The 23,275-nt window shown below is 37.0% G+C and overlaps 7 protein-coding genes across 15 annotated transcripts; 4 read left to right on the top strand and 3 right to left on the bottom strand.

Moving 5' to 3' along the window:
- Window positions 1-54: 54 nt before the first annotated feature.
- On the bottom strand, window positions 55-13,134 carry LOC105688716. 3 transcript variants are annotated; one of them, XR_007280054.1, is made up of 8 exons: window positions 13,046-13,134; window positions 12,543-12,977; window positions 12,265-12,463; window positions 12,062-12,192; window positions 11,791-11,955; window positions 11,533-11,699; window positions 10,133-11,441; window positions 9,092-10,063 (listed from the first exon to the last, which is right to left on the bottom strand). XR_007280054.1 is itself a non-coding variant. In XM_012405238.3 (6 exons), exons 1-6 carry the CDS (start codon window positions 12,786-12,788, stop codon window positions 11,330-11,332), a joined length of 1,020 nt encoding a protein of 339 aa, XP_012260661.2. In that variant the 5' UTR covers window positions 12,789-13,069; the 3' UTR covers window positions 9,092-11,329. The 3 variants fall into 3 exon arrangements, 1 of the variants encoding a protein (XP_012260661.2); XR_007280055.1 differs by lacking the exon at window positions 9,092-10,063 and adding an exon at window positions 55-315 and having other exon boundaries at window positions 11,228-11,441; window positions 12,543-13,069; XM_012405238.3 differs by having other exon boundaries at window positions 9,092-11,441; window positions 12,543-13,069.
- Window positions 2,020-3,373, top strand: LOC105687994 (nucleic acid dioxygenase ALKBH1). Of its 2 annotated transcripts, none has more exons than XM_012403987.3 (4): window positions 2,020-2,223; window positions 2,284-2,383; window positions 2,508-2,661; window positions 2,732-3,373. In XM_012403987.3, the coding sequence occupies exons 1-4, from the start codon at window positions 2,131-2,133 to the stop codon at window positions 3,315-3,317; spliced, it is 933 nt and encodes a 310-aa protein (XP_012259410.2). In that variant the 5' UTR covers window positions 2,020-2,130; the 3' UTR covers window positions 3,318-3,373. The 2 variants fall into 2 exon arrangements, with proteins under 2 accessions (XP_012259410.2, XP_020709501.2); XM_020853842.2 differs by having other exon boundaries at window positions 2,021-2,223; window positions 2,735-3,373.
- LOC105688747 (translocon-associated protein subunit delta) lies at window positions 6,056-6,908 on the top strand. The gene is made up of 2 exons (XM_012405275.3): window positions 6,056-6,487; window positions 6,607-6,908. Exons 1-2 carry the CDS (start codon window positions 6,239-6,241, stop codon window positions 6,865-6,867), a joined length of 510 nt encoding a protein of 169 aa, XP_012260698.1. The 5' UTR covers window positions 6,056-6,238; the 3' UTR covers window positions 6,868-6,908.
- On the bottom strand, window positions 7,208-8,621 carry LOC105688725 (proteasome assembly chaperone 2). Of its 4 annotated transcripts, XM_012405259.3 has the most exons (4): window positions 8,480-8,584; window positions 8,222-8,276; window positions 7,780-8,147; window positions 7,208-7,679 (listed from the first exon to the last, which is right to left on the bottom strand). In XM_012405259.3, the coding sequence occupies exons 3-4, from the start codon at window positions 8,110-8,112 to the stop codon at window positions 7,257-7,259; spliced, it is 756 nt and encodes a 251-aa protein (XP_012260682.2). In that variant the 5' UTR covers window positions 8,113-8,147; window positions 8,222-8,276; window positions 8,480-8,584; the 3' UTR covers window positions 7,208-7,256. The 4 variants fall into 4 exon arrangements, with proteins under 4 accessions (XP_012260682.2, XP_048516018.1, XP_012260673.2 ...); XM_048660061.1 differs by lacking the exon at window positions 8,222-8,276 and having other exon boundaries at window positions 8,480-8,621; XM_012405250.3 differs by having other exon boundaries at window positions 8,222-8,482.
- Window positions 8,153-11,127, top strand: LOC105688689 (spermine oxidase-like). Of its 2 annotated transcripts, XM_012405208.3 has the most exons (11): window positions 8,153-8,290; window positions 8,425-8,439; window positions 8,505-8,634; window positions 8,781-9,045; window positions 9,280-9,493; window positions 9,577-9,810; window positions 9,909-10,040; window positions 10,184-10,383; window positions 10,454-10,577; window positions 10,664-10,770; window positions 10,951-11,127. In XM_012405208.3, the coding sequence occupies exons 1-11, from the start codon at window positions 8,162-8,164 to the stop codon at window positions 10,970-10,972; spliced, it is 1,572 nt and encodes a 523-aa protein (XP_012260631.2). In that variant the 5' UTR covers window positions 8,153-8,161; the 3' UTR covers window positions 10,973-11,127. The 2 variants fall into 2 exon arrangements, with proteins under 2 accessions (XP_012260631.2, XP_048516015.1); XM_048660058.1 differs by lacking the exons at window positions 8,153-8,290; window positions 8,425-8,439 and having other exon boundaries at window positions 8,578-8,704.
- A 6,010-nt stretch (window positions 13,135-19,144) lies between the features above and the next one.
- On the bottom strand, window positions 19,145-21,037 carry LOC105688700. 2 transcript variants are annotated; one of them, XM_012405219.3, is made up of 6 exons: window positions 20,896-21,037; window positions 20,517-20,727; window positions 20,236-20,434; window positions 19,806-20,164; window positions 19,548-19,714; window positions 19,145-19,453 (listed from the first exon to the last, which is right to left on the bottom strand). In XM_012405219.3, exons 1-6 carry the CDS (start codon window positions 20,907-20,909, stop codon window positions 19,294-19,296), a joined length of 1,110 nt encoding a protein of 369 aa, XP_012260642.2. In that variant the 5' UTR covers window positions 20,910-21,037; the 3' UTR covers window positions 19,145-19,293. The 2 variants fall into 2 exon arrangements, with proteins under 2 accessions (XP_012260642.2, XP_012260649.2); XM_012405226.3 differs by having other exon boundaries at window positions 19,338-19,453; window positions 19,553-19,714.
- A 466-nt stretch (window positions 21,038-21,503) lies between these two features.
- LOC105688255 (spermine oxidase-like) lies at window positions 21,504-23,270 on the top strand. Its single transcript, XM_012404409.4, has 4 exons — window positions 21,504-21,639; window positions 21,706-22,163; window positions 22,269-23,033; window positions 23,133-23,270. Exons 1-4 carry the CDS (start codon window positions 21,513-21,515, stop codon window positions 23,262-23,264), a joined length of 1,482 nt encoding a protein of 493 aa, XP_012259832.2. The 5' UTR covers window positions 21,504-21,512; the 3' UTR covers window positions 23,265-23,270.
- Window positions 23,271-23,275: the final 5 nt, after the last annotated feature.

The following is a 23,275-nucleotide window of genomic DNA, read 5'->3' as shown; positions in this document are numbered from 1 at the left end:
CCGACTAGCGTGACCCCGATGAAAAAATTTCTCTGAAAAAATTCATAAGATTTATCAGAACAGTCGCGTTCAACAATTTACCTGAATTTTAAATAGTGAATATATACTGTCTACAGAGTTTTGTCCATTTTCATACATGTACCTCCGAACAGTTGCATCTTATTTCACAAGAATCAATTACGAGTTGTGCATTAATACGACAGGATCCGGAAAGATGATTTCAGAAATTCCACGAAGAAAGTCGGAAAATCACACTGGTATACGGCCTGTGCTTTACCTCCGTCTGATGATTTTTCACATATTTTGTCGGCGGATCTGCAAATGCATCAGTATTAGGCTCGACTCAAAATGTCATGCTGATCGATCGATTGATTGATTGATTGATTTCTTTGATGCGAATATTCGCCGAAATATATTTGAACTCGGTGAACGCGAATGACTGAATTATAATAAGGATCTGTGTCCGTTGTGTCGGTAAGGTATTAATTTATCAGTGATGTAATCTCATGTATCCGTGTACCTTCTACACATATGTTTATAATATGAGATTATTTAGAATTATATTATCACTGACGCGTTACTCTGAAATTTGTACGATCACTATACTCATGAATAAAATGCAGAGACGAGGGATGTGTAATTATGTGTATATCAACTTTTCGCACATACGGTATATACCTATTATACATATAGAAATGATATTGTTGTAAGGAAAGGCGCGTTGCAGAAAATTTGCAGCAATTTTTTTCAGCCAATCCTTAAAGACTAAGCACTTTATGACTAATTTAGGAGTGTAATTTTCATATATAATAGCCACTCCACCTAGGAAGCTACACATATATTCATTTATAACAAACATATAATATGCTAGGATAGAATGATTTCATAGAACAAAAGGCATACCGTCTCACTGCCTCAAGGCTTTTTGAAAGCTCAACATAAATTAATAGTAAGGTACTCTGCATAAATTTAAGCAGAATGTTTATTACAATTCCCATGTACCGTATCTATGTACATATAATATGCTTATTCATATCAATGAGGGTGACTTATAGTTGGATTTCGCATACATATGTAATTATAATATTTGATGTATGTAAATACATGGTTCACCCGGTGTACGAGTGTTCGGTATTATTAGGCGATCCTGAATCCACGCTAAGAGCCTGAAGAATTGAACTTATAGTTCCCGAATATATGTATACACTTATCCTAAAAATTACTATACGTACTCTATATACTTAAACTCATACAATTCCATTTTACAACTTTCGAGTTCGAGCCAGATTTTCAATCTCGGCGTAGTGTGTTTAAATAGGTATTTTGCTCAGAGATCACGCAGTTACAACCCGCAGTAAGATTTTTTAGTGTGATGACCTATTTCCAGATCTAGGTACCCCTTGTCGTTCAAAATTGGAGCAATAATTTCGTTATCATTTGGCCGAGGGCAACAGCTACGTATAACACCGCGAAAAATATTACGGATGAGCCCGATTAGAGCTGATCATTCGTCTGTTGAAAATACAAAAAAATAGTATAATTGAATCTGCCGGATCCTTACAAGCGAAAAAGATTTGTCATTATTTTTCGAGCAATTGCAAAAAATGAACATTGGTCATATGAAAGTACCTTACTTCTTTTGATTAATCATTTGGCAACGGCTCAAACGAAACTGCTGTTTTAGTCTTCACCGCGAAACACGGTCTATTATAGCTGTCCTTTACAATGGCACAAAATTTGTTGTTTTTACTAATTGTGTTTTTGCGTGTAAGTCTTCAGCTAAGTTTTCAGATACGTTTGAAGAAACGTAAATTGTTCATTTCGAACATTCTGTAAGCAAATTCATTTGCTAAAATAAATATTGATACACTTTTACCCCTCGAAATCTCATCATGAAGTCGGCATAGAATGAAAAACGAAATCTACTTTGTCGACTGAGCTTATGGAGTTCGGCCATAAAAGATTGACAGATTCTGTCGGTAAAAGCAGAGGCCCCGAAATGCCAAACCTTCTGAACTGACTGACATCACAGAGGAATCGTGCTAACATTGAACACTTGTAAGGTGCTTCAAAAATGGATACACATGTGATTCTGAATGGATTCTGATGTGATTCTGATTGTGAGCCAAAATGTTTAAAGATTTTTTCAAGTATTACAAAAGTAAAGAACCACCCCCTGATTTTGGCGCTGTGATTGATTTTAAGAAACCAGATTACTCCAAAGTAAGATCCAATCTTTCTGTAACAATTTACAACCAATATATCAATAGATTTGCTCTGTAGGTTAGAAATATTTTGCCAGATGTGAACGAGGATGAAGGAGTCGCGCAAGGACTTAAGCCCATCAAAGAATGGAAGATTTACGGAATTATTTCGAAACCTGGTAATTCATTAAATTAATCTGAACTTTAGATCAAATTATTTTTTTATACAGTATCTGCATGACCTGTAATAACCAAGTGAAAATTCTATGAATAGGTATCCCCAATTAATGCATCGTTTTCCAGGTCTAATCTTCATTGAAAACCCTTTCACAACACTTGGCCAACAGTATTGGATAACCAGATGCGTCAGAGATTATTCGAGTAAGCCAAATAAAACTAACTTGGATCTACACAATCTCTTTACCAAACATGAAAATTGGTGGGATGAATGCTCAAAGTAAGTGGATTGCAAAAAGATGAAAATATATTTAGTGTAACCTGAATCTATCCATCACAATATTCTCCAGCAGTGCTGAGAGAGCTCGAACTCTTTTACCAAAGTTGAGATGGGCAACACTAGGTTACCACCACAACTGGGACACGAAAGAATATTCTGAAAATGCAAAGGACTCGATGCCTGAGGATATGATGAAGCTTACGAGATGTTTGGCAAAAGTTGCTAGCTTCCATGATTTTAAGGCTGAATCGGCAATAGTTAATTACTACCGGATGAACTCAACACTATCAGGGCACACAGACCACTCAGAAGTTGACTGTGAAGCCCCACTATTCTCAGTAAGCTTTGGACAGACTGCAATCTTTTTGATTGGGGGGTTGTTGCGAGAAGATCCAGCCGATGCAATATTTATACGAAGCGGGGATATCGTTATCATGTCAAAGAGTTCTCGATTGAGATACCATGGAGTTCCTAGAATTTTAGCAGCAGATTCTACACCCTGGGAATCAGAAAGTTCGAAAGATATAACACAAATGAAAGAGAAATTTTCAGACTGGGATAGAATAAAGTCATACATTTGCGAGTCACGTGTAAATATGAATGTCAGGCAAGTCCTGAGGCCTGGACAAACATCGCTGGATAACAACAGTCCGTAAAAATAATTTTCAAAATATATGTACATACATAGTAGTAATAAATATATTTTTTCATATTCGATAGTTTTTCGGTTTTCTTTAGTATCAGAACAAAGCATGATACCCACATTTTGTAATTTCTTTTTTATTTCGACATCATAGAGAATAGATAAATGATTCAAACATTAAGAAGTGGTTGTGAATCATGATATACGTGTTGAAAGTTCTGGACTGAAAAATTTCTTCAGGAATTCATTGGATTTTCTGATTAGCGTTACATCCCTTGGGGAAATATGCTCGAAATGTTCAAAAAATCCCAAGCAAGTGATGCCATTTTGACGAAAAAGTGCCTATGTTTATTTATGCCATTAGTTCGTTCCATTCTATCCTCTAATTCGTGTTCTCTACCATAAATACGTATCAGATCCTCTTGTTTCGAGCTAGTCTCATTGGCGACATGGTTTTCTGAGATTATGTGTGGTTTAAAAATTATTGAAAGTGCCTCTTGGATCGCGGTATTTAGTACTAACTGTTTTGGAGTCTCATCAATAATATTACTGATCATTTCCGAATCCTCTTCATGCATTAGAGAACTTGCTATAAAAACATAATGGAAGAAATATGATCTTTGATTTTATTACAGCAGTTGAAACGAAATCGAAATAATTTTGATAAATTTTCCATATCTACAACTTCCTTAAAGTAAAAGACACGAATTATCCTCTGGAAATCATAAGTAAGATAATTTCTTATTTACAAAACCTGTCTTTCGTTTGTATTCGTTGAAATTTTGATATATTCATCCTAGTCAAAATCTCGTCACAAGCTATCCTAACAGTTCCAGGTTGCCATTTGATGCTTTTACTAGTAGGATTGGGAAGACTGACATCTATTCGCAACAGTTTGTTCCTGACGTTTTCCTGGATGTAAAAATAACGATCTTCCATTTTCGACGAATTTATCAAGGTTATTACAGAAATTTGATTCAGTTTATTAGTTTTCGAATGGCACAAGGAAGCTTATACATTGAATATTTTCCTCATCACATACTGATTTGGATGCCGAAATAAATTGCTTACCAAAACTCTGTGAGCGACTCTAAAATCAATAGGCCGCATCCATCTTCGTCGTAAATCAATGAATAATAGATAAAGCTCGCACTCCGAAAAACGATTTTGCAAACAGGGTTTTTCACACCGTTCAAAATTGAAAGTAGTAGCACTGTACGTGCTTTTACTTCTTTCGATTCTGATAAAGAGGCAAGAAATTGAAATAGTTTTTTTATCACGTGATCTTCCGTATTTTGAGCTCGGGAATCCAGCTCGGGAGCTAAAGAGGAACCTCTTGTAGTATTTTTGATTTTGGGGCAAAAAATCAACATTTTTTTAAATTGGGTTTCACATGCCAATCTGATGTATTTTGATCGCAGGAATCCGAATCCACAAGACAAATTGGTCTATTTACAAAATTGATCGAGTTATCGCCAATTTTTCACTTTTTGGAGAAGAAAAATTGAAATATCTCAAAGGGAAAAATTCGTGGCTCAATTTGGCCAACAGATTCATGTTCCTGGGGTCAAAATACATAAGAAAAGTGCCCTGCGATCGATTTTTAAAATACTTCATTTTTGGCCCAAAAATCGAAAAAATCCAAAGGGGTACCCCTTGGAAAATTTTCGATTTTGGGTCAAAAAAAAATATTTTATTTTACATGCTATTCTTAAGTATTTCGACCTCAGGAATCCGAATTCACAATTCAAATTGGTCTACTTACAAAATTGATCGAGTTATCGCCAATTTTTCACTTTTTGGAGCAGAAAAATTGAGATATCTCGAAGGGAAAAATTCGTGGCTCAATTTGGCCAACGGATTCGTGTTCCTGAGGTCAAAATACGTTAAAAAAGTGCCAAACAATCGAATTTAAAAAATAAAAATTTTTGGTCAAAAATCGAAAAAATTCAAAGGGGTACCCCTTGGAAAATTTTCGATTTTGGGTAAAAAAAAAATATTTTATTTCACATGCTATTCTTATGTATTTTGACCTCAGGAATCCGAATTCACAAGTCAAATTGGTCTATTCATAAAATTGATCGAGTTATCGCCAATTTTTCACTTTTTGGAGAATAAAAATTGAGATATCTCGAAAAAAAAAAAATCGTAGCTCAATTTACTTAACTGATTTGTGTTCCTGAAGTCAAAATACGTAAGAAAAGAGTCCTGCGATCGGATTTCAAAACTACTTCATTTTTAGCCGAAAAGTCGAAAAAATCCCAAGGGGTACCCCTTAGGTTTATTTCCATTTTAGGGTGAAAAATCAACAATTTTTGTTTCTTAATATCTCGACAATTTGCATGTATTTTGAGCTCAGGAACAGGAGTCTGTTAGTTAAATTGAAATATCTAGCTTGATTTCAGCAAAGAGTAAGTATATACGAATATACGAATTATAGTTACTCAATGGTTTTTGTCATAGCCCAACTTATTGTTAGTCGACTTATTCATATCTCTAAGATCATAATTAAAAATTGTACACAATACTGTAAAATGGAAATCTTCAGTTTTTGGCCCGGAATCGATATTTTTCAAAACCTTTGGCATCTCGACGGTATGTAAAAGAGTTTCCTACGTTGCCTATTACATTTTCACTACGATTCTCACTTGTGACTTGTGAATCAAGTATGGGGGGGGCCTCTACCATCCATACAATCGAGCTTTCTCTCTATTTGATAGCTTATTCAGAGTTCAATGTTGCCTCATGTGACGTGGCTGCAGAAGAGACCCAGGTGGCATTCCGTCACAGTTTCACACGCGTTTCCGTTATTAAACCAGTGCCGGTTGACGGTACTTTTTGATCTAGTACTTCCAATAAGTGACAGAAGTTTCTTCAGTGTTAAGCCAGCAGTGGTTCGTGAGTGAAAAGAAAAGTGTAAGAGACAATTCAAATATGAACAAATTTATAATTCTTTGCGTTATTGCCGCTGCGGTGTCATCAACTTTAGCAGAAACCTGCCAAAAACCAGAAGTTTCAGCATCAGCATACGTCACCGAAGATGCGACAGTTCTGACCACAATTGCATTTACAACACAATTTACATTGAAATGTAGCAACGGCGTCAAAGGTGTTTCCCTCTATGCTGAAGTTGAAGGGAAAACTCTGCCAGCTGTCAGACTCAGTGCTGACAACAAGTACCAGGTGAAACAAGTCTTTATCACATGCTATGTTGTCAATCTTTCTCATTTCATATTTACCATGATCAAGATTCAATAACACCTTTGACTCAGTTATTTGAATGTTGGTCCTCAAATTTACAGGTGAGCTGGACAGAGGATATTAAAAAGGCTAGGTCTGGAGATTACAATGTCAATCTATTTGATGAGGAAGGATATGCTGCTCTCCGCAAGGCAATCAGAAACGGGGAAGATACCAGCAGTGTAAAGCCTCTAGCTGTTGTTGTCTTGAACCACCCTGGTGCTTACCTAGGTCCATGGGTGAATTCTGAATTACTGGCTGCATTCCTAGCTGCATTTGTTACCTACACAGCATTTTCTGCCAAATGGAAACTTCTGTCATAAATTATTTAACTCTAATTTAGTAAATTAACTTGTTTTTCTAAGTGGAGTTTCTGTTTTTCTTCCTCCTTCAACTGAATTCCATAACTATGGACTGTTACTTCGACCTCATTTTTGTACAATAACATATCCAGCATCAGTAAATCAATCAATGGTTGCCATGGATAAATTCAAATGACAAGACCGAATAAAATTCATCATTGCATTACGTTCCCAATCACAACAAAATTTCACTCGACCTAAACTGCATCCTTTTCCTTTAGATGGATACTCATAAAAAACTAGACATCAATTTCATTACTGTTTGATATGTGAAGACTATTATGAGGCTCACATCAATATGTGATATGAAATATATTTATTTTGTTTCACAAAAATACTCCAAAGCATACTTAAAAAATTTCAAGTGGTGGGTTATTGCCAAATAAAAATTTCCAAGATGGAGGTTTTGTTATTATCAAATTGCCTGAAACATCTTTTGAGAATAGCTGTAGCCACTGATCAAGATAACTAGCCAGCTCTACTGCATCTGGAACATTGTCTCCCTCAGAACAAAATCTCAATAAAACTATGCAAGGAATCTTAATTTTCAACAATGCATCATACAAGGCTTTGGCAAACCCTCCACCTGGTATTTCAAGAACCTCACTACTTCCATCTTCAACTGCCTTACTTTCGAGATACGTCCAATTCAATCTGTTGAATTTTTCACTGTGTTCCAACATTATATCCTGGGACGCAAGGTAACGTAATGGAACAGTCCTAATCTGATGATCTCGTCTTTCATGAGAGTAACTACTGGTTAAAATTACGACCTGCAATCAGAATTGGATCAATTCATTTCATCAGACTCGTCTTAATCATTTGATTCCAATCACCAAACTCATGATGAGTACATTTGATGGGTTACAATACCTTAGCAATGTTTTTTTCTGCAATAAAATTTTGCAACTCGTCAAAAAATATGACAGGCTCTTTGATAAGCGGCGAACGTATCTGAAGAAGCAGGACCTTTTTCTCTGGACTGCAAAATACATCTAGGGCCGTGCAAAGGTCAGATGAATTTTCATCATAAGGATCGGGCCCGAAGATTGGTATAAATTCTGAAGACCAAATGTAACCTATTCTTCTCGCATTTAGACTCGATATAAAGAGGTCTACAGCCAGTTGTCCGACATTGCCCACAGCCACTGATGGAAGAACGAGCGTATACCCCGTTAAATCCACTTCTTCTTTCAGTTTTATCATATCTCTTCGTTGATTATTGCGCACCGTCGAAAACACTACATAAACATAAATGACAGGTTATGTCAACGCCAGTGACAAGTCGGATTTTGGGGTCTACGTCGCTTCTTACGAGTCGAAATCTCGCGCTCTTGCTCTTCAAATTAATCAGAAGCTGCTGAAAGTACCTGCAATATCACGAGTATAAAGTTCAAATCTTATCAGCTACAGCATGACCAAGATTCAACCTGATAAACTAATGATTTGATAAGAATAAACTACTCCGAGTGCGCTAGTCTAGACAAAACTAGAATGTTCAATCGCTCTACTGTCTAGGGTGGGCGTGGAAAGGCAAGCATCCCGAAAAATTTAAAATACGAACGGAGCTCACAGTCGAAATGTTTAAGGAAGCGCAGGTCCTGATTATTGGAGCTGGTGCATCGGGGATTGCCGCCGCGTGTCGACTGTTAGAGCGAGGATTTCGAAACGTCACAATTTTGGAGGCGCAAAACCGGATTGGAGGGCGAGTGCACACTGTGAAATTCGGTAATGGATGTATTCATTGATTTGATATCGAATCCACAGTTTCCATCATTTTTGCACAAGTACTTTGCAAGTAACTTGACTGTTGTTATCCCTATTGCCTATAATTGTTGATGACATTAATTGAAATTCATTTTTCAATTGTCAAGCTGATAATGTGATTGAGCTTGGCGCAGAATGGGTACATGGTGAGCATGGGAATGTGTCTCACAAGCTAGCAGCTCCTTATAACCTTTTGGAGTCATCTAAAGCCCTCAACGACACGTCTACATATATTTTTATTGATTCCCAAGGGAACCACATACCTAAAACAGAGAGTACTCAACTCTTAGATCTTTACCATGATATCCATTCTAAATTGTCAGAGAACATCAAAAAATTCCGGGGATCGTATGGCGAATATTTCTCAACAAAGTAAGTAAACTAGTTCACATAGAAGTGATCAGAACAGCCTCAGTAATCTGATATCACAGAATATGTTATTACATTAGATTACAGTGCTTATGAATAACTAATCTAATCATTAATGCACGTATAAATTGTACAAGCGGTATGGCCCATTGTTGATGACACTTCCATTTTACCAATTTGTTACATGTTCTTCGATCCTAAGTGATTCATTTAACATTTTATTATCAATGCCTTCAGATACCATGGCGCACTTGGAGAAAATCCTATCACAGATCCTATACGAGCTAGCCAATTTTTAGAGTGGATACATAGGTATGAAAATATTATAGAATGTAGCGACTCTTGGTATGATACTTCTGCACAGGGACTTACTGAGTATCATACATGCCCAGGAGACCCCTTGCTCAATTGGAAAGGCAAAGGATACAAAACTCTGTTTGACTTACTGATGGTGACCACAGTGAAATATAGTAATGAGTAACTTTGATTGGTTATTCTAGAAGAAGTAAAATCTGTCATTTTATACATTTACAGTGTAGATATGCAGGAACGTCTAAGGCACTTCCGGTACGGGAAAAAATACAGTTTAACAAAGTGGTTTCGAACATCGACTATAACAGCATGAATGAAATTATCGTTAAAACTGAAGATAATTCGCACTATGTTGCTGACCATGTCATATGTACAGCATCTCTTGGTGTACTAAAGGCACAACATAAAACGCTGTTCACACCACCATTACCAGAAATAAAACAATCCACCATACAGGTATACCTCATTTTAGTGTTAACATTGTACAGTCAATGTCAATAACACATGGATTGGTAGAATATTTCTGTTCAAAGTGCTGATTCTAAATGTTTCAGGGTTTGAACATAGGAACAGTGGACAAAATCTTTCTTGAATTTCCATACACATGGTGGCCAGATGGAACGGCAGGGTTTAATCTGATTTGGTCACAGGAGGATAAGAATGAATTTCTTCAATCTTTTGGACAAGTAATTCGAATAGTTTTGCAAATCTAAAATCAGAACATTCATGGGTCTCAGATAATGTGCCAGTTGAAAATTAGACAATATAATCATTCTACCTAGTTTAATTCTTGAACCATAATGACAGAATCTTTATCATTCTCTTTTAGGAAAACAAATGGTTGACAGAATTTTTCCACATCTCCACAGTCGACCATCAACCTCGGGTCCTGAGTGGGTGGCTTACAGGCCCGACTGCTAGATATATGGAAAACTTGCCAGATGCAGTAGTAGTAGAGGGATTCTATAAAATATTGCAAAAGTTTCTTAGTGGGACCTACAATGTTCCAAGACCTTTAAACATGATGCGGTATGTTGATAGTGACCTATGATTACAGTTATGTTGAATTGGCTTCAATATTGTTACAATTCATTCGCAGATCCAGCTGGCATAAAAATAAACACTTCAGAGGATGCTATAGCTTTCGCAGTTTAGAATCTGATAGGCTGAACGTTTGGGCCAAAAATCTCGCAGAGCCCATCACAGGGTCAAATGACAAGCCCGTTCGTAGATTTCGAAAAAAAAATTTATAACTAGATAAGAATATAGCTCAGGGTTTAAAAAAATAATATCCATCATTCTTGTGCAGGTCATACTGTTTGGAGGTGAAGCAACTCATGAACATTATTACTCTACTGTTCACGGGGCAATTGAAACTGGATTTCGTGAAGCTGATAGACTATCAAATTATTACAGGTAAATAATTTTTGTCTTAGAAGTGAAGTCCAATTGACAGAGAAGGTGTTTCGAGCAATTTGAGATTTTCCGAGTACTTACACTCACTCTTACTTACGAGTTTGAGGTGAATAGTGAGCTAGAATTAGTTTTTGATTGGGCTGATTATTGACATTTTATCTGAGCATGAATTTTTGACAGGGAAAGAAAATGTCATCTATAAAATCATCTATCCTATCAATTGATGGATGTGTGTACACACATTTGTTTTGTGTTGTAACCGTTTATCCACTGAAATACTTCAGTCACAAAATGAAATATATAATCTAATTTTATAACGACATTGTAGAATTGAATAAAATACTTTCTACACTCTGACAAGCTTTGATTTGTGTTTCGAGACGCAATGATATAGGAATTATTATGCCTATATTAATGCATCACTTAATAAATAGTAGAAGTATGATTTCCAGCATACCACTCGAATAGTTAAAACAGAGGTCTTTGCAGTGTGAATGATGTTGCTAAAACTTCTACTTGATGATATTTTTCAACACTGAATTGCCACTGCTCATATTTATTATCCTTCCAGTAATCGATTAATAACTTCCGGTAGTTTCTCTTCTGGATCCCATGTGGATAAAGAAGGAGATGTAAATTTTATCCTTGGCTCTCCTTGTGGACCAATGCATCTGAAATCGATTCAACTCATGATGATCAAAAAAATCAAGTTAAAGTGTAATCCTTTTCATTGCAAGCTTTTGGTTTCTGTTTATTACATACTTTACACGTTTGTTCCGGTTTGTACTTATAATTTCGTTTGAAAATGTCTGATAAATGTGTCTTAGGTATGCTTGGTCAAGCTCGTTGAATGGGTTTTCATCATCTATAGGCTTATTCGCGATTGCATTGTGGTAACCTTTAGTCAAAATTGGAATTATGTAATCTACCTGAAATCAATAAAGATTTTAAATAAATGATTAGTTGCATTTCTTGTGAGCAAAATAGCTTATGGAAAATTTTCAGACATTGGATAGTTACCTGCCGCATGCCACTTTCTACAAGATCTAATTCATTATAACAACCACGGTGCCTCTGTTCTTCCAAGATCAAGACCCCTATACCATGGGATCTGAATACCTGCGCGATGCGATGTGCTGCTTGAGCTCCATCGTCAGCAAATGTCAACAGTACTGCAAGATGGGGCTATAGTGTAAAAGAGGAACAATGATTATATTTCGCAATTCCCATGTCTCCTCACTTGGATTGTAGTGAGAAGAATAGTAGAGACTGTATTCATTTTATTGCGTACTTTTACACTGTTGATTTTCCCAGTATCATCTTTGATTGGATCATCCACAATCTTATTGCATGACTTCAATGGCCTCAAAACAAAAGGTGCATTTGGCATTGATTTGGGCCTAATGATGTTTGAATTGCTATCTAAATGATGATTATCATTGTAACAGTTTTATTCTCATAAAGATACAATGTATCGATAAATGACTAGCATACCCTTGATTAAATCTGTAGAGCTACGAATGCAGTCGACAAGTGTGCATATATCCTCATATATCTCGAATATGATTGGTAATCTTTTGTTCTTGACTATGGCATCTATAAGTTTCATGAGGGTAGCATCATTGTTTTGCACAAAAGCAAGTATAACACACCAGGTTGGACCTTGTTTTTCTCGAAATTGACAGTCGATGCACTAGAAATGACATAGTAGTAAAGAATCTCCTGTGACAATGAAGTCCTGCAAGAAATAGGATTTTTCATAGATTGCGTACTCCTATTTGATGTTCAGTGAGACCTAGATGAAAGGCAAGCATCTTCCACAAGGGAGGACGTATATCTCCATCAGAGTCTACAATTCCACATAAGTTTTTCAAGACATCAACCCCATTCCTCCAAAAAAGGAATCCAGCATGAATGTCAAATGTTCTCCTTTGAAGTTCTGTCACATATATTTCCAAATTTGGCTTAGAGTCTGGATTCGCACTACCAGTTGAGTGGTTGTCTGGTCTCAGAGACATTTTAACATCCGTATCATTAGGAAAATTGAAGCATCGAACGATAGGACTGTGATTTTGGTGAACTTCAAGACCGCTTAATAATTTATACTCAATTTGTTTAGAGCATCAAATTTCTCACTAGCTATCACTACGTGTAGGCGCTCAGTTTGTTTGTTGGCAGCAACTTACGCCACCTCACGTCCAAGATACCTAGATAAAAGTTCTGTAAAGTTTGAATACATTGTTGAGTTACAAATAAATGAAAAGTCAGTTCTTACGAAGAGATACAATTTTCAGACCCACGGTATTCAAAATCAGACAAACACCTGAAATGACGCGTTTCCAAACCACCTTAAATGAGGTAGCGTCCTCGGCTCGTTTCGATTTTTTTTTAAGTGGAACGATCGCCGTTAGGCCCTATTCAAACCACTGTCGTTGGGCCCCCCTCACGGGCCAGTCTGCTGGGATGAAACCTGCAAAGATATGAGACATAGAAACAAGAGTAAAATAGATATTTTTCGAGACAGTTAATCACATAGAAATGAATTATGGGTTCGACACGAATAGAAAGTAATATATGTGATATAAAGAGACAATAAAACTAGCACATGACAACACACATGATGACAAACAACATATACACCCACAAGACATGGTACCACGTCAAACACAAAATATTACAAAACATGAAACACGAAATATGGAACAGGACAGATAAATGAATAATCATCAAAATTGTTATCAGTCATCTTATTATTAAACATCAATATCAAAGATAAAAAATAGAATAAAGCATCAAAAAATTCGTGCTCTGATGGTACAACTTCTGAAAAGAGAAAAAGAGTTTGTCAATTAATTCATGACACGTGACATCTGGAACATAGAAAAAACTGATCAACATATCATTATTATATTAGATGAAATTTCTGCAAATAAAATATACAATTGTCAATCAAAGTATAAAACATGAATCCTGAAACATGTAAACAAGTCATTAACAGATCAGTATTATATCCGATTGAATTTCTGCAAAGAGAAAGAACAAGCAATGTTAATTGGAAACAATTAGCTGCCAAAATGTAGAAATCAGAATCCGATCTCAAAGACGTATTTTTCTAATTCCTGGAACAGAAATTCAAAATGTTACTCAAGTTTTTCTTGAATTTATAAGATGAACACTTCGAGGAAGTGAGGACCTAGCTAAATTTTCTGAATTTGAACATTAAAATAAAAGGTATGCAACATGATAATTGCTGGAACATAAAATGAATTGCATTAGTAGCCAGATAGCCTGTGAACATCTGATTAGTAGTGGAACTGAAAAACTGGGAAGTAAAGGTGAAAGGTTTTTTGGGAGTGAGTTTGAGAGCTTGGATTCCTGAAATCAGAAAGCAGATTACATTACTAGCCAGAGACAGCCTGTGAACAACATCTGATTAGTATCAAGACTGAAAGTCCCAGGGAATCCAAGAGGTTCGTCGGAAATTTGAATTTCTGAAATCAGAAAGCATAAACTGAATTAGTAGCCAGAGACAGCCTGTGAACAACATCTGATTAGTAACGAAATTGAGGAGAATCTGGAAGAACGGTTGAGAGTTGTCCAGGAGTTTGAATTCCTGAAATCAGAGAGCAGATTGCACATTAGTAGCCAGAGACAGCCTGTGAACAACATCTGATTAGCAATGAAACTAAAGACTAAAACCTAACATCTGTAAGAAAATTTTGATTAGTAATCAAACTGAAAATAAAAACTTATAATTAGGACCTGCAAGAAAATTTTATTATTATTAACGGTAGGGAAATATTAATCTGAAAGGTAAAATTTTGATTAGTTTCTTACAAATAATCCCGTGGAAGTCAAGTACCACGCACAAAAAGGTGCGATGATACTTGGTTCCTCACAATTTTTCGGCTTTTGAGTTTAGAACGCAGGAAGCGTTGCAAAGCATGTTTCAAGCGTCAAGTCCGCGCGCATACGAGCAGCAGCGACGGAACTTGGGTTTTTATTTGACTTTAAAGTCCTGAAAAAAAATCTCTCAATACATATTCCCACCACCAATATCAGTCAAGTTTTTAAAGCGCCTTGCAAGATGGCAAGTCACGCTAGTTATTGATTTAAAAAATTTCTTAGGACCCCTAAGGACGACACAACATAAAAAATACAAACACAGATCATGCGATTCCTCGTCCTCGCGCTATAAACCCGCGCGAGCGGCGTCAGACTTGGAATATTTATGCTAATGGAAATCGAAGAAATGCAATCTTTAATTGCATCCTTCTATTCCAATTAACATTGGGGAGTGGAAAGGAGAAAGGTTTACAAATTTATGGCGTGACGGTCGGCGATCCTCTTCGACGCGAAGTCTTCGAGCTCAACGTCCACCTCACTTCCATACACCACGGCTGGTACGGAGAGCAAGGCAGACGCATTTTGCTCATTCCAAGTGACCTCAAATGTTACAGGGAGGCAAAAAAGTTAATTTAATTCAATTTGTCTGGTTGAATTTGTGAATTATTGAAAAGAAAATGATCCAGTAGATCTCAGCAAAGAGATCTAAACGACCGTGTGAAGAGACTCATTTAAAAAATATGAAGTTAAATGTTGCTCGAAATTAAGCAATGGAATTTGACAGACTCGACTCAATTGATCACTTGGAATTGCTGTGGAAAGAAAAGTTGCACTTCCGATTTCTTGCCTACCCATTTTGTTGAGCCCACATCCCACCCAACGGTAAAAACTATTACTCGCATACACACTGCACATACATGTCTTCGCGATGCATGAATTTACCTATACCTGCCTTTCACCTATATTTATCCAAGAAATGATTTTACTGACGAAAACCCCGATTCATACTTGCGCCGGCGCACCGAGAATTCGATCTCACTCATATCTCACATTCATTGCCGTAGTATCTCGTTCGAAAACTTACTGTGAACCTGTTGTGTGTATAGGAATATGAAGGCTGCCCAAGCCCCGGCCGAAGCCGTGATTTATTTAAATTTTGAGAAAAAGTGTGTTTGTTATCAGAACGAAATTTAAAAAATATTTATGATATTTAGATGATTTTAAAGAAGTTACTCTTGGCAATTGAAATTATTTAATATATTGATGAATTCAATAAAATTAATTGAAAAATATCATCAGCAAAGGAATGAATTCAATTAATCTCACATCTATTCATTAAGCAAGAAAAAGTTAAGGGCTGAAAATTGTGTGTAAGGGGAGAAAATTCCTGAAATGATTAGACATCCTGTTATAGTTCTAGTGAATTTACTTATCGGTACCTAAAGACGGGTTCAAGTTTGATCAAAATTGAGTTGAAAGAATTGAAATTTTAAACATGCAAATAGATAAGAAAATATAGAGATCAAATTCAAAATTGATTCAGCTGATGGCTGATCATTAAATTGAGACTAAATGAATTCTGACTTTTCGCGGAAGCTATCCAAGTCAATTCCTGATGTACCTGAAAAAGCTGAATCTATGGTAATGACCATCATTCGCACGACAAAAGTTTATTACCGATCAGTGATCGACGCAAACGAGATCGGTCACCGAAAATTATAGGAAATTGATAAAACGCGAGAGTCGATTGAACGACGGCCTTTACCGTTGCCTATGAGCTGCACACTCTTGCACTTAAATTTATCTAAGATGTGATTTATCTGAATAGTTCATATTCGATGAACTAATGGTAGAGCGATTGCTCGAATAACTGATCGACTAATTAATAAAGTAACTGACTGACTAAATCATTCATTGATTTTTTCACTGATTAATTTTAAAGAAGAGTTTGATATGTTTGACGTTACAGGGTGCAGGTGCGCTATGCTCAACAACAACCAACCCTACATTTAACCTGATCTAATGAAATTAAAATTCAGGGTACCGCCACGCCATGTAACAAACTGGGAAGGGAGATTTAAAAATGTAAAAAAATACAACGACTCCAACGCCAGCGTACACCATCGCGTGAGCTGGCAGAGAAGTAGAGGAACTTTAACTGCACTCACCATCGCTGCCAGTACCACGACCGGACCCGAGCCGGTTCCCAGATCTCGGGGGTCTTGGATATTACCCGGATGTCTCTGCCTCCCTGATGGCTACAGCTGTGTAGTTGGCTGAACCGTTGTGCGTTGAATGTAGTCAGTGTGATATGATGAGACTTTGATGGGATGCTTCCATGATGAATGAATAATGATGCTGTCAGAATTAAAAGAAAAAACATGAATAACGAGAAGTAGAGATTTGTGAATTGAAAGAAATAAATAGTTGTGAAAAATTATAATTACAGAGATGTTGCACTTCACTTCGATAGTTGATGATCTAACAGGCGAGGAAACTGTATTGCGTGCAGGAAAAATGTCTGTAACATAGAGTTCAAACATTGTTAATATAGCGGATTCCAAATGTACAGTAGATATGAATCAAGGAATCCAGAGAAAATAAGTCGGAAGACCCTGAAATTCTGAACTCACCAATTTCTTTCCTCATTCTGGTGAACAGAGATCCGTATCAAGAAGTTTCGTGATACTACTTGGCAGTATCGTACATCGGAGGAGCATTGGCTGCTTAGATTTGCACATGCGATCGCAGTGTTACAGGACCTGAATTCTGTAATGCATAATCATACACGTATTAGTATTGCACACCCGAATCAAAGAGAAATCAGAATATCAATCGTACTGTAATGAGATCGTATTTACGAAAAAATCACACCTCGGTATTCTAGTCGCTAAGCAAGTGATCAAAAAATAAAAGTTTCGCCTCTACTTGACCCCTAATATGCACTGAACTCCGAATGAAAGTGAACAATTGTATAAGAGACGCCAACAAGACCCGACGCCAACAAATGAAAAAACCAACGGTCTAAAATAAAAGAGCGTCTATGCCAAATCAAAACATTAAAAAGACGCGATAGTTCATTCCCTATGGCGCGCTCAGTTATTTGAACGTGTCGGAACGAGTTAGCACCCGAGCGTCATCTAGCACAAAATTCCGTTGAAGAAATATTCAAAAAAGTTAACCAAGTCACAGCTCACCTTTGTGTGCTGTAGGAAAAGCGAAGATTTGGTACGAATGCTTGCGGATATTCATATGCACTGATTATTAAATGTATGAGAATTCGATGTTATAACGTATAATCAAATGAGGAGCGAGTTATTCTAAGACGCAGTAGAAGACTCGAAGTTCGACGAGGTATTGTAATGGCGGTGCCGCGCATAGGATCTCTTAATATGGCCAGATCAGGCCAGACCAATCAAAGGCCGCGCAGGAAGATAGGTGCGCGGCAGAGAGAGGGACGTGGGGGCGCTATGATGAGCGACTTTTACTAATTTAGATTCGTTGTATCACCATATTTAATTCGTTCAATCGAACAGCATTACTTCCAGATGGGATAGAATTCTTTCATTAATTTTAGCAAGTTTCAGAATTCGATATTATAATGCGTATAATTAAATGAGAAACGACTTACTTGGTGATGAAGCGGACGATTCGAAGTTCTCCGTGGTTCGACGAGGTAGTGAAGTCGCTGCGCAAACGCTCTGTGAATATAGCCATGATGCCGGGCCAATGAGAGGCCGCGTAGAGGGCATGCTAGGCCGAGCTACTTCCACTAACTGAGATTCGTTGTATCAGTTTCACCATGTTTAATTTGTTTAATTAAGCAGCGTTACACCCAGATCACGTATGATTCTTCACTCTATTGTTCAACTGATTATCACAAGTCTTCGAATCCGGTATTCTCTCGTATAGTTGAGTTAGCAACGAGTTACGTAGAGACGAACTACACGATTCGAAGTTCGACGAGCGAATACCGCCGGTGCGCCAGAGCTCAGGGAGTCAACTGGTGGGAGAGCCGCGAGGGGCGCGCTAGACCGAGTTCGTTTGAAAGGCTCGAGCTTGTTTACCTGTTCAACCGATTCTCAGAAACGAAGGACTTCTGAACGTTATAAAAACAAACCCATTCAGAATGATATAGTTGAATTATGGAATACGAAAATATGATATATGCTGTATTCATTTTATGGCCTTTGATACGACTTGGTACTCAATTCTTAATAAATACTTACGGAATGATTTTTAGCCCGAATCAACCATCGTAATAATTTTCGCTCTTCCCGTCCTGGCTTCAGGAAGTCAGTAATTAAATATTACCTATTTTCAGAGTATACTACATACATATAGTATTAACTCCAAGTTCCTATCGTTTTTGATCCCACCCAGGATACTAATTTGTCGATTCAATTGAGCTACCCCTAAAAGTAATTAAACCAACACCACCTTTCGGTTCAAGAAATCTGGATGATAACTGATCATCTATTGTGAGTGGACGATGACTGCAGGACAGAAATGATCAGTCAATGACCAATTTCACATTGACAATAATCGATTTTTATTGACCGATCTATATGTATAAATTATAAAAAATATGTTATAATGCAGATATTCCTGCTCGATCTTGTTTTCGTGCACATAGTTATTTGTTCAAACTTCGGTCGACTGAAATAGGATAGCGTTTCACTCTAAGGTGTTTTTACAAACTCGATTTTTTAATTTTTTTCGCTTCGTCCTCAGCATTGAGTTAATAAGTTCTGGCAGTGAAACTTCTGGCTCCCAAATGGCTAAAGATGTATAAAATTCAGAGTTGATCCGTGGTTGTCCTTGTGGTACAATGCATCTAAAAATAATTCAACACATTGTTAATCGAGCAAGTCAAGTCAACTGTATGATACTCGTTTCGGATTCTTTTTTAGCTGCAATTTAATACAAACCGCACTCGTTTATTCTGTCTCGTAGTTATATTTTCGTCTGTGAAAGTTCGATATATGTGTCTTAGGTAGGCTTGGTCAAGTTTGTGGGATGGATTCTCGTCAGCTGTAGGCTCATTTTTAATTGCATTGTAGTATCCCCTTGTCAAAATTGGGATTATGTAATCAACCTGAAATCAATCAAAACTTTAAATAAATAACGATTTGCATTCCTTGTCAGCAAAATACCTTGCAAAAAATTATCAAACTCTGGACAGTTACCTGCCGCATACCACTTTCTACAAGGTCTAACTCATTGTAACAACTGCGGTGCTTCTGTTCTTCCAAAATCAAAGCCCCTATTCCGTAGGATTTAAAGACTTGCGCGATGCGATATGCTGCTTGGGCTCCATCATCAGCGAATGTCAACATTACTATGAGATTCCATTGTATCCCTGGCTTGGGATACGACTGTAATGCGATTGTACTCACAGTTGTTTCATTACTTACTTTCACACTTTTGATTTTGGGTACATCATTGTGCTTCGCATCACCCACATTTTTTTGTGACGAATTTAATGGAGTCAATACCAGAGGTGCTTTTGGAATTACCTTGGGCCTAATAATTTTCATATCAGCATCTAAATAATAGTTACAATCATAATTAGATTTTTCTATAGACACTATGTATCAATAGATTTTTTTGACATGCCTTTGATTGACTCTGTAGAATTATTAATAAAATCAATAAGTTTGCATGTATCTTCATATATCTCAAATACAATGGGTAATCTCTTGTTCTTGGCTATGGCATCTACAAGTTGTATTAAGGTCGCATCATTGTTTTGCACAAAAGCAAGCATAACGCACCAGGTTGGACCCTCTTTTCCTCGAAATTCACAGTCAATCCACTGAAAATACAATGTCGTTAGTATAATTCCTCTTGTGGCAGTGACATCCTAGGCAAAATTTAATTTTTCATCGATTGCATACTTCTATTTGATGATCGGTGAGACCTAGATGAAATGCGAGCATTTTCCATAAAGGAGGGCTAATTTCTTTATCAGAGTCTACAATGCCACACAAGGTTTTCAAAATTTTTTCCCCAACACACCAAAAAAGAAACCCAGCATGAATATCAGTCGTTCTTCTTCGAAGTTCAATTGCATATGCTTCCAAATTTGGCTGAGCGTCTGGATCACCACTGGAACAAGTTAAGCAAATGTGAGGCTTTAGCACCATTTAAAAGTCAGCTAAGAAGACATTGTTTGGGGCATCCAACCAAAGAGAACGATAGCTTATTGTAATTTTGTCAAGCTTGAAGACTGACTTATGTTGGGTAGTTTGTGGGCAATTGCTGTGTGTTTGGTACCTTATCATGGCCATGTTGACTTCTCTTGAATCGTGACCTTAGCTCCATACATTCATGACAAGAAAAAATTTGCTAATGCAGGAATCTTGGTAATATAATCTTTCGAATACCTCACTGGTATTGGCAGACATATCTCAAAGCCATATCCACATATTGTGCTTTGACCATTGCTTGGATGGACAAGCTTCGATTTTGACAGTCAAGAGTTGAGGTCCATGGTTGAGTCACGTTGAGTATTCTCCCCACATATCAGTGTCCCCACTCTCCTCTCGGTAGCAGGCGTTAATTTATGCGTGATAACACGCGCGAATCAAAGGCTAGTTCCTGGTGATTCAAAATTGATATACATAGCTGCTTTTCGCAAAGTTAATGGTGAGAAAATAAGATTAATTTTTACATTTTACAGAACTCAGAAAATCCAAGAAGTGAAGGCTGATGCAGGCACACAATTGGATTTTGGCATATCTGCATAGGCTTTTGTTCCTTTTTTTTTACAAAAAATTCTGAAATGTCAGTTATATCCCGAATTCCACAAAGATTGCTTTTGATATTAGAAATTTACACCAGTTTACTACGCCATTAACATTGAAAGTTGAAATATTGGACAAATATAAGAAATGCAAAACTCGAAATGGAAATCAACAGAGGTAACAAGAGTTGTTATAGTTGGGGGAGGTATCGCAGGATTAGCTGCAGCCAAAACATTAGAGGAAGAAGACTGGGAGGACTACATACTATTGGAAGGTAATTACTCAATCATTGTTAGTCATTTCAGACGTTTCATAATCAGTAACATCGTATTATCTCCAGCACAAGATAAAATCGGTGGCAGGATAGATTCGATTCCGTGGAATGACAACTGGATCGAGTGTGGTGCTCTGTGTTTATATGGAGAAAAGAGTGAACTCGCTAAGGTTTGTCAATATTATCAACTTCTATCAAATGTTGTTTCTCAAAAAGGAGCAGGTATTTACGTGCGTGACGATGGTATCCGAATGGATGAACGTTTGATTAAAGACATCAATGATGTAGTTCAATCTGCATGCAACATAAGCGAAAATTTAGAAGTAGGTGATTCCAACACTGAGTCAAATTTTGGGCGGGCTTTGAGAAGTCAATTGCGAAAACACTTCCGAATAAAGTCTGATCCATTAACGATAAGAGACATGCAAGAAGAAATCTTTGATTGGTATCTCAGGTCATTAATAATTGACAATTCTTGTTTCACTTTGGACGAATTGTCAATGAAACATCTGAGAAATCAAGAGGTAAAGTGGAAATTCATAATGCTGTCACAGATGATTACAGATATTCAATAATAACAATGATATAGTATACAGTATTTTGGGGATCAAAGTATTACTTTGTTATAGTCTCTTGGTTTGGAGCAATTCAACTTTACCACTGGGTACAGTTCAATCATTAAATTCATTACCCAAGGATTGAACCCAAAAAATATTCGATTGAATTCACCTGTAGAAATGATTGAATGGAGTCAGAATATGAGTATAAACAATAGTAACCAACTGATTGTAAAACCAGTATTAATAACATTGGCGGACAAGAGACAGATCTTTGCGGATTGTGTGATTGTTACATGTTCATTGGGTTATTTGAAAGCAAATCATAAACAACTTTTCAATCCTGAATTGCCACTGCATTTGTCGCAAGGTATTGAGAGCTTGGGCTTTGGATTGTTGAATAAAATTTACTTGGATTTTGGAGAGCCGTGGTGGGAACCAAATTCTAAAGGATTTCAGCTGATTTGGTCAAAGAATGGCCAGAAAGTATTTACTAAGCAGAAATTTGCTACATGGACAAGAGATTTGACTGGTTTTGAAGTCGTAAAAAATCATAAGGCAGTATTGCAAGGATGGGTTGGTGGGAGGGGAGCATACATAATTGAAATGTTGAGTGAGCGCCAAATTGCTGAAGATTGTGCAAATCTACTCAGACATTTTCTTAAGAAAGGAGATATACCGTTGCCAAAGAGATTGAAAAGAACGCAATGGCATTCCAATAAGTATATCAGGGGTGCCTATAGCCATATTCCAGTGAACTGTGATGCCAACTCTGTCACACCAGGCACCTTAACTAAGCCAGTCTGGTGTACAATAACCCATAAAGGTCACGACAAGGTAAATAATGTTTGAGTATTAATGCTCTGCTAATTATGCTGGAATAATATGTGATTATGAACATCTACTCTGATGCATTTGTTACGCTTTTTCCTTCAGTGTATACCAATAATAATGCTGGCTGGGGAAGCAACTCATGAACAATACTTCTCAACAACGCACGGTGCATTTGAGACTGGCGTAAAGCAAGCCAAGACGTTTTTACAGTACAATATTGAAAAACGAATCTGATCCTTGTAATC

This window comes from Athalia rosae, chromosome 1, assembly GCF_917208135.1.
Source record: "Athalia rosae chromosome 1, iyAthRosa1.1, whole genome shotgun sequence".
NCBI lineage: Eukaryota > Metazoa > Arthropoda > Insecta > Hymenoptera > Athaliidae > Athalia > Athalia rosae.
This window is presented reverse-complemented; position numbering and strand designations above follow the sequence as displayed.

Bases quoted from the DNA above. Each gene is read 5' to 3' on its own strand.
- LOC105688725 (XM_048660061.1), bottom strand. From the start codon at position 8,112: ATGATAAAACTGAAAGAAGAAGTGGATTTAACGGGGTATACGCTCGTT. The intron at 7,680-7,779 runs GTATTGTAACCC...TTCTGATTGCAG, and splicing joins CAGAAAAAAACATTGCTAAG to GTCGTAATTTTAACCAGTAG.
- LOC105688700 (XM_012405219.3), bottom strand. The intron at 20,165-20,235 runs GCATGTCAAAAA...ACTATTATTTAG, and splicing joins TTCTACAGAGTCAATCAAAG to ATGCTGATATGAAAATTATT. The intron at 19,454-19,547 runs GTTTGTATTAAA...AATTATTTTTAG, and splicing joins AGACAGAATAAACGAGTGCG to ATGCATTGTACCACAAGGAC.
- LOC105688689 (XM_012405208.3), top strand. From the start codon at position 8,162: ATGACAGGTTATGTCAACGCCAGTGACAAGTCGGATTTTGGGGTCTAC. The intron at 9,811-9,908 runs GTATACCTCATT...TAAATGTTTCAG, and splicing joins TAAAACAATCCACCATACAG to GGTTTGAACATAGGAACAGT. The intron at 10,578-10,663 runs GTTCGTAGATTT...ATTCTTGTGCAG, and splicing joins CAGGGTCAAATGACAAGCCC to GTCATACTGTTTGGAGGTGA.
- LOC105687994 (XM_012403987.3), top strand. From the start codon at position 2,131: ATGTTTAAAGATTTTTTCAAGTATTACAAAAGTAAAGAACCACCCCCT. The intron at 2,384-2,507 runs GTAATTCATTAA...ATCGTTTTCCAG, and splicing joins CGGAATTATTTCGAAACCTG to GTCTAATCTTCATTGAAAAC. The intron at 2,662-2,731 runs GTAAGTGGATTG...AATATTCTCCAG, and splicing joins TGGTGGGATGAATGCTCAAA to CAGTGCTGAGAGAGCTCGAA.
- LOC105688747 (XM_012405275.3), top strand. From the start codon at position 6,239: ATGAACAAATTTATAATTCTTTGCGTTATTGCCGCTGCGGTGTCATCA. The intron at 6,488-6,606 runs GTGAAACAAGTC...TCAAATTTACAG, and splicing joins GTGCTGACAACAAGTACCAG to GTGAGCTGGACAGAGGATAT.
- LOC105688716 (XM_012405238.3), bottom strand. From the start codon at position 12,788: ATGTCTCTGAGACCAGACAACCACTCAACTGGTAGTGCGAATCCAGAC. The intron at 12,464-12,542 runs GTACGCAATCTA...TGTCATTTCTAG, and splicing joins TCACTGAACATCAAATAGGA to TGCATCGACTGTCAATTTCG. The intron at 11,442-11,532 runs GTATGTAATAAA...AATCGATTTCAG, and splicing joins AACCGGAACAAACGTGTAAA to ATGCATTGGTCCACAAGGAG.
- LOC105688255 (XM_012404409.4), top strand. From the start codon at position 21,513: ATGCAAAACTCGAAATGGAAATCAACAGAGGTAACAAGAGTTGTTATA. The intron at 21,640-21,705 runs GTAATTACTCAA...TATTATCTCCAG, and splicing joins GGACTACATACTATTGGAAG to CACAAGATAAAATCGGTGGC. The intron at 22,164-22,268 runs GTAAAGTGGAAA...ACTTTGTTATAG, and splicing joins AACATCTGAGAAATCAAGAG to TCTCTTGGTTTGGAGCAATT.